This window comes from Xiphophorus hellerii, chromosome 8, assembly GCF_003331165.1.
Source record: "Xiphophorus hellerii strain 12219 chromosome 8, Xiphophorus_hellerii-4.1, whole genome shotgun sequence".
NCBI classification, from domain to species: domain Eukaryota; kingdom Metazoa; phylum Chordata; class Actinopteri; order Cyprinodontiformes; family Poeciliidae; genus Xiphophorus; species Xiphophorus hellerii.
This window is the reverse complement of record NC_045679.1, coordinates 5958165-5973316: the sequence shown is the minus strand read 5'-3', so window position 1 is coordinate 5973316 and position 15152 is coordinate 5958165. Positions and strand designations below refer to the sequence as shown.

The 15152-nt window shown below is 38.3% G+C and overlaps 1 protein-coding gene across 1 annotated transcript in view; it reads left to right on the top strand.

Annotated features, from left to right (window-relative positions):
* Positions 1-10095: 10095 nt before the first annotated feature.
* The window catches only part of LOC116724447 (NLR family CARD domain-containing protein 3-like), a 30423-nt gene continuing 25366 nt past the window's right edge, over positions 10096-15152 (top strand). The window contains exons 1-2 of the mRNA XM_032570165.1: positions 10096-10184; positions 10319-10450. Coding sequence (XP_032426056.1) covers positions 10096-10184; positions 10319-10450 — 221 coding nt within the window. The remainder of the gene's footprint in view (positions 10185-10318; positions 10451-15152) is intronic.

Here is a 15152-nt window from a genome sequence, read left to right as displayed (position 1 = left end):
TCTCTACCCAGGAGTAATATGATGGTTTAGAAGTTCATTGAAATCTTTTCCGTTTTGAAAGAAGCTCACATTTGGGGAACTTGTGAATGATTACATTATTTATCATACTTGGTTCTGCTTAAAATAATTCAATTCAACTGAATTATTATATTGTCATTATTGTTCTTACATTTGGGAGATTGAACATTTCTGTTTTTATTAAGTTTTTAAAATAAAACTTTAAAAAGTTCCGAAAATAAAATCAATCTACTGAACTTTCTGATTTTATGAGGATCTGTTTGAAATGTTTGTTACAAAGTTGATTACTGCATTAATTTTGATGTGAATTAAATTGGTGTGTTTAATTTGTGTTTTTTGTAATGTACTGTTACTGGATGTAATACTATTTTTATTTTTTAAAGGATTTTGACCAGTTTACTGGCCGACATTTATTCTATAAATCATTTGGTGACCAATTAAAAAGTAAATGTATTGAACTAAAAATGGAATATCTAATTTCTGGAGCAGAAATATTAATCACTAATACAGTTTCCTCAAGTGACTGGAGTTCATTTATTTTTAACACAGTTTGATGAAATGGTGAAGAAAAATATAAGACAATTATAAATGGAACTGGTTCATTTTTGGGGAAAAACTGTCATAATTGTCAGAAAAATACAAAGAAAATTAAAAACTTTGTTTTTAAACACCTTCAGTAAAATTAACCTTATAAAAAATGTTTAATAAATGATGGAAAATACTTTATTTTAAGATAAATCACGGTTGCACCACATGACATTTTTTAAGACCACAGTCGAATCATATTGATAAAAAACCTCTGAAAACGACTCATTTTAATTTTTAATTATAATTTCTGTGTGTACAAAATTTCAAATGTTCTAATAATTGCAATGGATAAACATATTTTTAAATGTTTAATTTCCCCTGATGGAAATCCTGATACGTCAACGACCCTGAAACAGACGTTCCTCCAAAATCTCAGTGATTTCCTTTTCTTTCAGTCTTGCATCCACATCAGCTGAAAGAGGTTTTGAAAGCACTGAAATATCATCAGTAGCAATAATTTCAGCATTTAAAAGCTCAAATCTGACTTCATCTAGTTGAGTATCAAGTCCTTGAATGGGAGGTTTTAGACTCCTGGGTAGTTTGAGCAGTGAATGTAACAAACAGCCATTGATAGAAAAAGCTGCTGTTCCTGTAAATGAAGTCAACATGACAGTTTGATTTGATATGTCAGCCTCCTCTCCATCAGTAGAAGAGGCTACTGATGGATCTGATGATCCAGAGCAGTGCTTGCTTCAGAGTCAATACATTTAATCAGGTGGGATTTTCCACTTCCTGCTCCACCGTTGACATAGAAGTAAAATGGATGAGGGTTCAAAGCACAGAAACACTGAATACACCAGTCTCTTACTGCACAGTTTGGTGTCTCCATTGGTGGATTGATGGGAAAACTGAGAACATCAATTTACTGGACTGAACTGGAGATTGATAAAACACGGAGTGGAGTTTTCTTCTGTGCATTTTTGTGCCATAAATGGATTGGAAACCAAATCTGGAAAGAGTTTGACTGGAAAGTAAAAACCAGATTTAATAAAACTCCATTAAAAAGTTTCATTTCCAGGATTCCAACCACAGATAGATGTTGGAGGAATTTGTGGAATGGTCGGTCATCACACACGTCTTCTGGGACTGACCACAAATAAAGACCTTCTGGGAGGAAATGAAACAGGAGATTGAGGACATTCTAAGGACAGATCTCCCCATGGAGCCTCTTCTATTTCTGCTGGACATAAACACCAAGGATTTACTCACTAAAGATCAATGTTACATATTGTTGCACCTTCTGCTACTAGTAGCAAGAAAGACAATTACACTAAACTGGATTAAATCCTGTTCACCAGCTGTTGCTGAGTGGAGAAAAACTGGAACATGACAACATGATGGAGCGTCTGACTGAACAACTAGACATGAAAATAGATCATTAAATATGAAGTTTAGAAAATAAATATTGGATTTGAAAATTAAATGTTTAGTTTGGAAAATAAATTTTTAGTTTGCAAAATAAATATTTATTTTGAACGTAAATATTTAGTTAAAGTTTTATTTCCAAATTTTTATCAGAACTTCTCTCCTTCCTCATGAAGATTTTATCAACCTGCCTCTGATTTCACCTCAGAGCTTCTACTTCCTGGTTCTGTTGCTCTGAAGGAAAAAACTACAAACCAGGTGAGCTGTGATGTCATCAGTTATGCAACATCCGTCACATTTACTTTCAGTTTGAATTTACCTGTTCAGGTGTGGCTTCAGACCGCTAGTTGGGTCATAGTAGTTTGTTTAGCCACCAGCTTGAGAGATAGCAAACAGTGAAAAATGAATGAGAATGTGTGAGTGAGCGGAACAAAAAGAGAGCAGAATAGGTGTTAGACAGCAGACAGGAAGCCAGAAACAAAACCTTTTTAAATCCTCTTTAGTCCCAATGTGACTACAGATTCATATTTCCATTATTCTGCATTTCTGAAAACTCACTGCTGCTCCAGTGACTAATTAACTTGGCTGAAGCATTTTTTTAAATAGACATGTTTTCCAGGTGGAGATTATAATCTGAATTTAAAATAAATCTCAAAATCTAATTTAAAACTAGAGATGCACAATATTGGATTTTTGGCCTAAATGTTGATTTACTAAAACTCGTTTGGCAGATAACCAATAACCAATAACCGATACCAATGCCGATATTTTGGTCCTATACCTACTTACTGAAACTATATGGTTTTCTCTACTGTGGAAATAAAATACTGCATTAATTTGATCAATTTAGCAAGCTACCAAATGCAAATGCTAAAATGATACACTTTCAACTTGCATTGTGTTTAATGTCACCTTTATTTGACATTTGCTCTCTCTAAGACGATGACAACACTCAAACACTCATTGTCACTGGTTCATCAAAACAATGGCTTTTATATCTGTGAGTTATATTAAATTTTACAGCTAATGTCAGCAGATACCGATACAATGCCGATAATATGGTGCATCAATATTTAAAAGTACCAAATTGTAACTTCAAGATATTAATCTCCTCTGCACCACAATTAAATGCAAACTGAATTCGCATTGGATCAGCTTTTTACACCACAACAAACATCTGAGATTGCTGCATCTATGTCGGTAACTCCAGATAGCTGTAATTACTTTGACAAAGATTAATTAGGCCAGAATAAGCTGAATTAATGAGGTTAGCACAGACACCTCAGCCAGGCCTTAGAAACTGAAAACCACTTCTGTTGAGATTTCAAAGTGTGTGAATGACTGAATGATTGAGGCAAACTGACAAAAGAAGTAGTGGGGAAAAAGTTGCAGAAATCAGTATTCCTCCAACTTTGTAGAAAGAAAAAACTAGAATCACACAAAAGGTGTGAACAGCAAACAAGATCTAATCAGAACCAAGTAAACATTCTCACTTATTTCTCCTGTTGCCTTGTGAATGGACTTAGAAAAGAAAATCCTCTGAAAAAAAACAAGTGCATAGTATCAGTCTGAGTATCACAGCACTCTGAATCATTCAAGCTTAATCCTATAGTGTATCGCACCGAATCTACAACGCAGCATAACACTCATGACTATGTATCACTCCACAAACAGTAAATAAAGCGACACACACATCAACTTTTCATTCCCCCATCATATATCTGCTCAGAGTGCTGCACCGTGGCTGATAGTTTCCCAAACCTGACAGTCGCAATGCTCTAAGTGCAGCAACAGTAACCAGAGACCCCATAAGATAAATGGCTTCGAGTTCAGTGTCAGGGAGTAGGCAACTAATGTGGTCCTGTTTTGACCAGATAACACACATTGCTGCTGTGTGTGTGTGTGTCAGCTCATCGACTTTCTAAATTTATGCAGGACAGATTTATTTAGCTGGTTCTCATGGTAGAAAACAGGAGGCAAGGTCATGGCAGCCATGTTTTACCCTGGAACAACGCTACAGAAAAAGTCCGGATTCATTTTCCTACGACTGATTTTTTAAAAACAAAAATGTACAACAACATTTTAAGCTCCAAATTAGTAGTTTGTCATTGATTCCCATCTTTTACATGCAGTTAATAGGAGTTGATTTAATTAACATTAGTTTATAGGAAACCCAGCAAATCATATATAATGTGCTTCCTGCACATTTAGAAGAAAATATTTTATAGCAAACCATTCAGAAGGTTAAGATTCATTATAGTCATTATGTTTTACTCGAATTCACTCTAATTATTCAAGCATTAATGACTAAAATCATAGCTTCAATAATCACAGCAAAAAGATAAAAAGAAACTACATTTTGTCAAATGTTCACCTAAAGTCAAGTGGAAAACATTCAACCGTTACAATTCAAAATACGGCCCAGAGAAAATTAACAATCCAGTATCTTAGATTCAAATCTGTATTTTAAAGCCACAAACTGAAATATATTTGATTGAAATATTGGACAGAGCTTTGCAAGACTAAGAAAAGAGGCAGCTAAAAACTTTAAACTGTCAACAAGGTTGCTGCACATTTTTCTAACAAAAAACATGAAAGAAAATCAGTGAAGGCACATAGGGAAGAAGAGAGGAAGAAAAGTTAAAATACAAACGAGAAAGAAGGGCAGACACTAGAATGAAAGGATGGACAGAAATAAAGAAAAAATATATTTTTGTATTTTTGCTTTGTTTTTCCATATTTATGCATGCCTGGAAACCATTTGAACTAAATGCACAACACACTTTTCAGATTATTTATACATAAAAAAACGAAATAATTAAAAAACAACAGCATTATTTTACTTTTCTTCCACCTCACAACAATTATGTGTTACTTTGTTTCTCTATCACATAAAATCCCAAGACAAACATTTCAGTTTGAGGTTAAAACATAACGTGAAAATGTTTCAAAGCATTCGTTATTTACATGCCTGTATTATAAAATCAAAGTACTGCGTTAAAAATCTGCTTTCAGCCATTTTAATCCCCTAAAATCAGCAAATACTTGCTCAGTTAGCATCACACGTCAACAACAGCAAAGACCAAAAACTACAGCCGACCCAAAACCACAAGTAAAATGTACAAATTAAACATTTCAGTGCAGTACAATAAACCAAGCTGTCTTACCTCAATGTGTGTTTTCATTTGCTACACGGAAACCGTCGTACTGTAAGGAAAACAGTTAGCCATCATTAGCCAACATGGAGCTCAGGGGCCTCATGCATAAAGCGTGTGCTTAAAAACTTGGGTATAGATTATGTCTTTTACCTTGTAATGATCTATTCCTGGTTTAGCTCTCACTTCATCCCTAAAGTTAAAACTTCTCACAGAAAGTGAGCCAAAAAAACCAAGATGCTGCCGTCTGTTTGGACCAGTTGCAGAGAGGGCACAGGAAGAAAGAAGAGAAAAACAGAGCCAACAGTATGAGGGTGAGTATAAACACAGAAATGGCTGCAGTAAGGCACACTGAGAGAACACAGAGCAGCTTTGGGGAACAATTTTAGAGCAAAATTAGAAGCAAAGCTCATATCTTCCCATCTAAACTTGAAGCTGGTTCTATAAGAGGCAAAAACTTGAGGGTTCTGGTTCCAGTCCTGCTTTTTGGGGATTTAATTCAATGTGCAGTGCTGAAGTAAGATTGTATAAGATCTTTGGGACTGCGCGTACTGACGTCTTTCTAACTCCTGTCAGAAACTCTGCTGCAATATTTTAATCCTCATGGAGAGACTTACTGAAAGAAAAAATAGCAGAAATTCTTTAACTCTGAAGGAATATTCTTTATAATGGTAGCATCATGTTAAATGTACAAAAAGTGATTAATTCTGGTCTAAATAAATGTTTTTTTGGTTTTTTTGACATTCATTGAGACCAAATTTGATCTATTCATGGCAGATTTTTCTGATCCACATCTTGAGTTATTTGGGTTTTTACTCACCCATAGATAGTGTACAGTAGAAACCAGATATTTACAAACTGTATAAAAAGTTGTTGCCATTTTCAAACATTAAGTCATTAAGTTAGGATAACCAAAACAATTTCTGTTTGCTAAATGCAACATAAATATGTCATTTAGGGAATGAAACAACTTTACCAGAACATCTTAACATCTTCCTAGAGCAGGATTATGACTATAGGATCAATACAGATCAATAAAGACAAGCACAAGGTAGAACAACTAATATAGTTTAATCCTGAATAAATTACAATCATGTAACCACCAGTAAACAGTATCAATATATGTCAGGATAAAGATATATAGAAATATGATACATACTAAGAAAACTAACCAGAAAATTCAGACACCAATTTTAAAATGCACCTAATTATTACTTATTAATTTTGTACATCTCAAATGTAGCTTAAAAACAGACTCCTTGCAAGAATAAACAGTTACTATAGCAAGTTTAACGGTGTAAAAGTTACAGAAAGATTGTAACTTTCATTTCAAAGTGCTCTGAATAAGAAAAAGGTTAAAAATAGGCATAAAACATGAGATTCAGAGCTGACAAAGTGGTAGAAAACATTATAAAAGCACAGCATGAGTCACAACTTCCTTATAAATTATAAATCACGTTTTTTTCCCCTGTATGAAACATTTACCTTTGATCCAAGCTCAAATGAACAAAAGCTTTCCAAGTACAGATCGTCTCCCCGGCTCTGGCTGGATGCAATTTTAAATGTTTTTAAATCATTAAAACTTCACCATACCATTTATTTTTAATGCGCGTCAAATTGCACCAAAAGTTTCATGCGTGCTGGTGGAGCTGAAGAGGCAGAATAAACTTATAGAAAACATGCTCCTGTAACACTAGCAACTCTCTTTAACATTAAGGCAGAAGTGGAAATTAAAGGCGAAACATAATTTATACTGAAGGTAAAGTTTAGAGATAAAACATGAAACATTTACTTATTTATGCCTGTATGAAAAATTTAAAACCATTTCCAATCAAATACTTTTAATGACATGCAAGAAAAGTCAGAAAATTGCTTTGACACCAAGTTCCCAAAATAAAGAAATAAGTGATTAACATTTATTATTCACAGTTAAGATGCATGGATCATATATTTGTCATTTCCATACTGATACTTTCTCAACATGTATATATATTTTTAAAGATTCCTTTTTTTATTATTCCAACTTGTTTTAGTGTTTAGGTTTAATAAGCTCACAAGCAGAGATGCACCTACTTGAATCAAATCCATTTCAGTTCAACTGTAAACTCAAAAATCGGATCTTTTTGCGATGCTCCATACATGACACCCATTTGATTGTGCTCACAACACTCTGGACGTTGTTACTGAAGGAAGCACTGATGTGCAGGAAGCCAGTTTGTACCTGCCTCTGTTACCCTGCAGCCTCGGATGGCTGAGGGTAATGTAGAAGATGATCTTCCCTCAACGTGATGCTGCGATATAGAAAAGACGAGACACACGTTGAGCTCCTTTTACCTTCAACAGGACGATTTATTCTCCTGGTGATGACCATACTCCATATACAACACTACATATGCAATACTTCATATCAAATACTTCAGGTATCACTGTATAACTTCAACAAATAACCCTTAGATTCAGTACATTACAAATGACTACAATATCCCTTTAAACAGAACCAGAATTATTTTAACATGCTCCATCATGAACTTTATTGAATGACAAAATATTTTAGACAGCTTTTAATTCTCCAAACCAATTAGTTTTGTTTCAACTCAAATATCTTGTCCCTTTTCCTCAGACCTTTTGTATTTTTAACTGTCAAAATAAAAATATATGGATTTGCTTTTAACTATTTTAATAGCTTTTACAATTTTTATTCTGCACAACATAAACTGTTTTCTAAAGAATCCAATCCTTTAGGTGTCTATATTCTCAATGTCAAGAGAATTTAAATGGTCTTTTTGTGCTTTGAGGTACAAACTTCCGACTGTGTTTTAAAGAATCTGGATCCATTTTAGAAGAGTTCAGTTCAGGTTTTGAAGCAGATATGACTAAATGCACTCCAGATTTAATTAAAAGCAGATGAAATAGCTCTTACAGGTAAAACAACACGCTACAATTCAGATTCAATCTTCAGGGTCATTAGCATGTGGTGATGTGCCGCCATAGTTTGTGTAGGACAGAAGAGGACACACATTCCCCCCTCGTTGGACAGCGAGAGAAGAAAAAAGACAATAGAAAAATCTTTCAGCGCAAAACAGTTGCCGCCCGTCAGCAGGATGCTGCCAAGGATAGGAAGTCATACTGCACTTCACATCTTTGACACAAACACATTACATATATTCTGTACTTTGGCCACAGAAACGAGTGGAGATTTCATTGAATTTCTTGCAATTAGATTGAATTGCATGAGCCACTTAAAACAGTGAAACTTTTAAACTCTCCTCCTGCCACTGCAGCATTTTCTGTTGCAGCTCTCATTATTTTAGACTACTTAATTCAACTTTATGTGATTTTTATTAATTCTTTTTTTATTTTTGCACATGAACTTCAGGTCTGAAGAGCCTTAGAGGTCCAATTTGCTCTCTCCGTCTCCTCCCACGAGCAATCGTCTCCTCCTCCTCAGGCTCTCCCTCAACTTCCCAGTTTACACCTCAGCCTCCTGTCTTTCATCTCAATCCCTCCTCACATGCATGCACTGCAGTAATCATGATGTATTAGTAAGCACTTACTCTAAATGAGGGACGACATGTAATTAGAGGATGATTTCTGGGAATAAATGTTGATGGCTCTAATTACATTTTGTATTCTGAACAGGAAATTAGATGGTTTGAGGCGCTGTCGCTGCATTCAGTCTGCAATGTGTGATAAAAACCTCCCCTGCAATCCCTTTAACCCTTTAACCCCCTTTAATTTACATCTGAACCGGAGCAAAGATGAAACTTTAACAACTTTGTGGTAAACGAGGCGCTTGGTATTTGGCCACTTAACGCCACAAAAGCAGTTCCTCTGGTTCTGTGTGCACCGAAACCTTTTTACATACTGTACAGATTTTTTATATTTGTGCATATGTATTAATTGTTTTTATCTTGTAACCAGGTTGCTATGTATGGCAATTTTTTTTGCCCAGGTTCCTCTTGAAAATGAGATTTAGATCTCAACGGGGTTTACCTGGTTAAAAAAAGGATTAATTAAAAAAAATAAATAAATTAACAGATTACAGAAACGTGACATTGAAAAAGAGCTTCTACTTCCTGGTTCTGTTGCTCTGAAGGAAAAAACTATAAGCCAAGTGGACTGTGACGCCATCAGTTACGCAACATCCGTCACATTTACTTTCGGTTTCAATTTACCTGTTCAGGTGCGGCTTCAGTCAGTTAGTTGGGTCTCAGTCTGTTGTTTAAATTTTCTTCTTTAACTTTTTGGATCGTTTGAACAAACTGTAAGTTTGATTTGTTTATTTCTTGAACTTTTTCATCACTTTAACTTTTTCCTGATTGTTTTTAATCTCTGAGGTTTGGAGAAAAGTTTCACTTCTGATTTCAGCTGAAACTTTAATATCTCTGCTGTTTGAAGGCTAATCTACAGGATTATTAGATTATTGATGAACTGGAATCAAACAACATGATGAACAGCTGATGTTTCACTGTTTTCTTCTCCGAACTGATTCATGTTTTTATTTCCTGGTACCGAACTCTAGTCTCCACCATTAACGTCAGCAACAGTTTCCTGTTGCTTCCTTTCAAAATAAAAATATTATTAAAATGGGTTTGATTCAGTCAGATGATTAAATAGTTCATCTTTAATGGAGCGAATAATCCACTTGTAGAAATTAATAATTGTGAACTATAAGACTTGTTCAGGTTGAATCAGTGAATGTAAATGTTGCTCCATGTCTCCATCTAGTGGACTGATAGTAGAAGTGCAGCAGCTGATGGCAGCTTCCTCTGCCTCTCTGCTGTCTGACTGCATTCACCTGACACTGATATGAAGCAGAGAAGAAGAGCCAATCAGAGGAGGAGCAGCTGATCTTTTTCCAGCTCTAATGATGTAAAGGATGATCAGAGTTGATGTGCAGATGAATGATGTGTGTTTCCTCTGCAGGTGAAGGTAGAAAGTGTGTGTGAGCTGATGTGAATTCAGCAGCATGGATCAGTGTGAGGACAGAGAGGAGGGAGTTCCTCCCTCTAAAACCACTCTGTGTGGGGAAGATGAGAGCCAGAGCAAAGGTCAGAGGTGAGGTCACCATCTCTAACTGTCCACAGCCCTTTTCACACAGCGTTCACTATATCAGGCCAGAACAGTCATGGTGATGAAGCTGCTGCTGCTCCTCTTTACTGATTAAGTTTTAATCATCATGTTTCTGTCAGGATCCATCAGAGACTCAAACGAGAACCAGAACCAGAACCAGAACCAGAACCCAGCTGTGTGTCCATGAAGAGTGACAGGTCAAAGGGTGAACTCATTTACTTTAAATCTCCTGGATCTCCACCATCAGAGAGGTGAGCTGTTTCTAACTGCTGTAACTGTTCAGTTTATATCTGTTATTATGACCATCGAATATTAATTTAACACACAAACACAAAAGTCAGAAGTGAGTTTAATTTCTAGATTGATATTTGGATTGTTCTCTAAATCTAAATTTAATTTATTTTCCAGACAGAGTAATGCTGAAAGAAAAAGGCTTTTATGAATTAATTTTATGATTCCAGTTTCATCTCTGTGGTTCAAACATCATCCAACATAGTGGATTATTAACCATTTCCACAGTTAAGCTAAAAAATATCTCATGTGGATATCTTTCAGAACCAGATGGTCTCTAACTGACACCATAAATAAGCAACTGGGTCATTCTCTGAATTCGGTGCATTTTGTGTCTCACAGGTTTATCTCTAATATTTTCATATAATGCAATCAACATTTTTAAAGAAAAATCAAGTATTGGAAATATCCATGTTTATTGGTAATATAACGTGCAAATATATTTTAATAATTATGTTTTGAAAGATTTGATGGGTTGTTGAAGCGTAGAGGTCAGCCAAATGAGCATGTCCCCACTGACCAATGTTAATTATTCACTGAATATAAAACAAATGAAACTAACCAGTAACTGCAACTTATTTGTACCATTTTAAACATTTTAGGTATACTTTAATCTAAATAAAATAAATATGAAGAAAAATATATGAATTATTTATAAAATATCACTTTTTAATCATGTCCCTCCAGTTGGCGGCGCACGCAGTTGCAGCGGCTCTTTGCTCTCTCGGTCGGTGCTGTTTGGCTGCTTCTGTACGTGTTGATTTGTGTTCCGTCATGTCAGACAAACAAAATATACAGTCGGACGATCTCCTGACGATCGTTGCCCGCTACGAACTAGATGTTACAGCTGATTTTCAACACTTGTTCAATATTCCGGGGGACATAGCGAGGAGCCCCGGCGCGCCGTGGATTACCATCGCAGCAGGGAGGAAGCGTCGGCGGCGTAGAGAGAGAAGGCAGAAGCGGGGCTGTAGGGCCGGCGTGCTAGCTAGGCTACAGAGGCAACCACACAAACCGCCCCTCCCCAGCCTGTTTCTCTCGAACGCCAGATCCCTTGCAAACAAGATGGATGAACTGAGACTACAGGCTGCATCTCACAGCGCAGTGAAGGACAGCTGTATTCTTCTGATCACGGAGACCTGGCTGCATCCAGACGTAGCAGACTCTGCCATCGAGCTAGCAGGCTACCCAGTACAGCGCCACGACAGAACGAAAGACTCCGGTAATAGCAGAGGAGGAGGCTCTGTGTGTACGTGAACAACACCTGGTGTACTAACACAGCGACTGTCATCAGCCATTGCTCCCCAGACCCGGAGTATGTGACTGTTAGATGCAGACCAATATACCTCCCCAGAGAGTTCACCGTAGTAATATTAACTGCTGTTTACATACCACCGGATGCTAATGCTAAAACAGCTATTGGACTTTTGCATGGCAGCATTAGCCATCTGCAGAGCATCTATCCAGATGCTGTGCACATCATAGCGGGGGACTTCAACCATGCAGACTTGAAGACGGCGCTCCCCAAGTTCCACCAGCATGTAAAGTGTGCTACAAGAGAGGCTAACACTCTGGACAAAGTCTCTACTCCAACATCAAGCTAGGCTACAGGGCTAGACCACTTCCTCACCTGGGTCAGTCGGATCACCTGTCCCTGCATTTAATTCCTGCTTATGCCCCCCTCAGGAAAACTGCTCCAACCATCACCAAAACCATCAAATCCTGGCCCGAGGATGCGACACAGCAGCTGCAGGACTGTTTCGACAGGACAAACTGGGATGTTTTTGAACATCAGGACCTGGAGGTTTTTACAGACAGTGTACTGTGCTACATCAAGAACTGTATTGACACTATAGCTGTGGATAAACTCATCCGGGTCTTCCCAAACCAGAAGCCCTGGATGACTCCGGAGGTCCAGCGACTGCTAAAGACCAGGAATACCGCCTTCAGGTCAGGGGACAGGACCGTCTACAGTACAGCCCGAGCTAACTTGAAGAGCGGCATCAGAATGGCTAAGTCTGACTACAGGAGGAGGATAGAGGGCTACCTTGACACCAACAACAGCAGGCAGGTGTGGCAGGGAATCCAGCATCTCACCAACTACAGGACCAACCTCGCAGCTGCAGAAGGCGATGCCACGCTGGCAGAGGAGCTGAACCTCTTCTTTGCCCGCTTTGAGGTGAAGCAAACAGAGGCAGCCACACTACACCAAGTGACCCACAACACCACACTCCTCGTTGTAGAGGAGCACGAGGTAAGGCGCACACTGTGGGCTGTCAACCCTAGGAAGGCTGCTGGACCTGATGGCGTCCCTGGACGTGTCCTGAAAGACTGCGCCGATCAGCTGGCTGGAGTCTTCACCAGGATCTTCAACCAGTCCCTAGCCCTGTCTACAGTCCCATCCTGCCTGAAATCTTCCACCATAGTCCCCATACCCAAGAAACCTCACATCTCCTGCCTCAATGACTACCGGCCAGTGGCACTAACCCCTGTGGTGACGAAGTGTTTTGAAAAACTGGTCCGGGGTCACATCACAGCACTTCTCCCTCCTGGTTTTGACCACCACCAATTTGCCTACAGAGCCAACAGATCCACAGAGGATGCTGTGATCACGGCCCTCCATGCTGCTCTGTCACATCTGGAGCAGCAGGGGAGCTATGTGCGGATGCTCTATGTAGACTACAGCTCTGCTTTTAATACCATCCTCCCTCACAGACTGGTGGACAAACTGGGGGACCTGGGCCTCCCTCACTCCACCTGCATGTGGATTCTGAGCTTACTGACCAACCGACAGCAGAGAGTTAGGGTGGGAAAACATACATCCACTGCCCTCAGCCTTAGTACTGGCTCTCCACAGGGCTGTGTGCTGAGCCCCCTACTCTATTGTCTGTACACATACGACTGCACCTCTGCCCACCACAGCAACACCATCATCAAGTTTGCTGATGACACCACAGTGGTGGGGCTCATCTCAGGAGGCGACAAGTCCGCCTACAGGGGTGAGGTGGAGCGGCTGTTGCAGTGGTCCAGGGACAACAATCTGCTCCTCAACAACTCAAAGACAAAAGAACTCATAATAGATTACAGGAGGAATAAAACGGACATTACACCACTAACCATTGGGGGAAAATGTGTGGAGAGGGTAGCTGATTTCCGTTTCCTGGGGGTCCACATTGAGCAGGGCCTCACATGGAACATGAACACCTTCGAGCTGATAAAAAAGGCCCAGCAAAGACTGAACTTCCTGATGGTTCTCAGGAGGAACAGCATCAAGGAGAAGCTGCTGGTGTCCTTCTACAAGTGCTCCATAGAGAGCATACTGACCTACTGTATCTGCGTATGGTATAACAGCAGCACTACGGCTCAAAGGAAAGCTCTCCAAAGGGTTGTGAATACAGCCCAAAAAATCATTGGCTGCCCTCTCCCCTCACTGGAGGACCTGCACAGCGACCGCTGTCTAAGAAAAGCACAACACATCACAAAGGACACTTCTCACCCCGGACATTCTCTGTTCACACTGCTGCCTTCAGGCAGAAGATACAGAGCAACCAGAACAAGAACCAACCGTCTCAGAGACAGTTTCTACCCGATAGCAATAACAAAACTAAATGCAATCAAAACAAACATTAATCATCATAAATGATGTATGTGAGAATGTGGCTGTTCTTATTTATTAGTTGGATTTTTTTTTTTTTTACCAGTTATTTGTTAATTCTTACATTGTGTGTGAATTGTGAGACAGTTATTTTTTGTTTTTAAGCATATGCACTGACTGATGGCACCTTTTAAATTTCGTTGCCCTTGTGACAATGACAATAAAGATTTATCTATCTATCTTTCTTTTGTTTAACCCTGTAACAGCAGACCAATCCCTCCTTTTTATAAATAATGGCTCAGTCCAATTTCCTCAGCGCCCTGGAAGTGACATCACTTAAGTTTTTTCCCGCTCACACTGTAAAGAGATTTAAGTGTTAATATAGTTTCTTACTGATATTTGATTATTTTTTATCCAAACATCGTCATTGTCAAGCTCAACCTTTCAACACCTTTAGGCATGTAAATGATAATTATTGTTGTTTGGGAAAAAGTAAAGAATGGTCTTTGAAACACATTAATTCTTGTTTTCATCATATCATATGTTGCTCCATAACCTAGCTAATGTGGACTTATGGCAACTTTTAGTAAAAATCTTCCACCCCGTTACAGTCTGGTCAACTGTTACACTGGGTTCAACCGTTACTTGATACATTGTTATGATTTTTTTATAATAACAGCAAATATTAGACTAATATTTGTTGGACTGTATGCAAAGTTTAAAGAATGATTCAAAAACATGAAAAAGCCTGATAAAATGTTTCTTTTAAAGTATATTTTTATGATTTATGAAGAGTTTTTACATCACGTTGCCATATTCTACTTATCAGTCTAATTATTATGATTCAAAATCAAATAAGATATACATTAATATCAAGGGACAGGTCATCTAAAAGGAACTGGAAGAATTAGTTTAATTATGTTATAAGAGTGTTACATGCAGTGGTGGCTGCATGTAGGATTTCCCCCCCAGTTCAGGTTGCTGCTGAGCTCCCGTGGGTTAAGCAGGCCCAGCTGGTTTAACTCTGCCTCTTGATTAGCAGAGTATAAGGCTAGCTGGGAAACTGA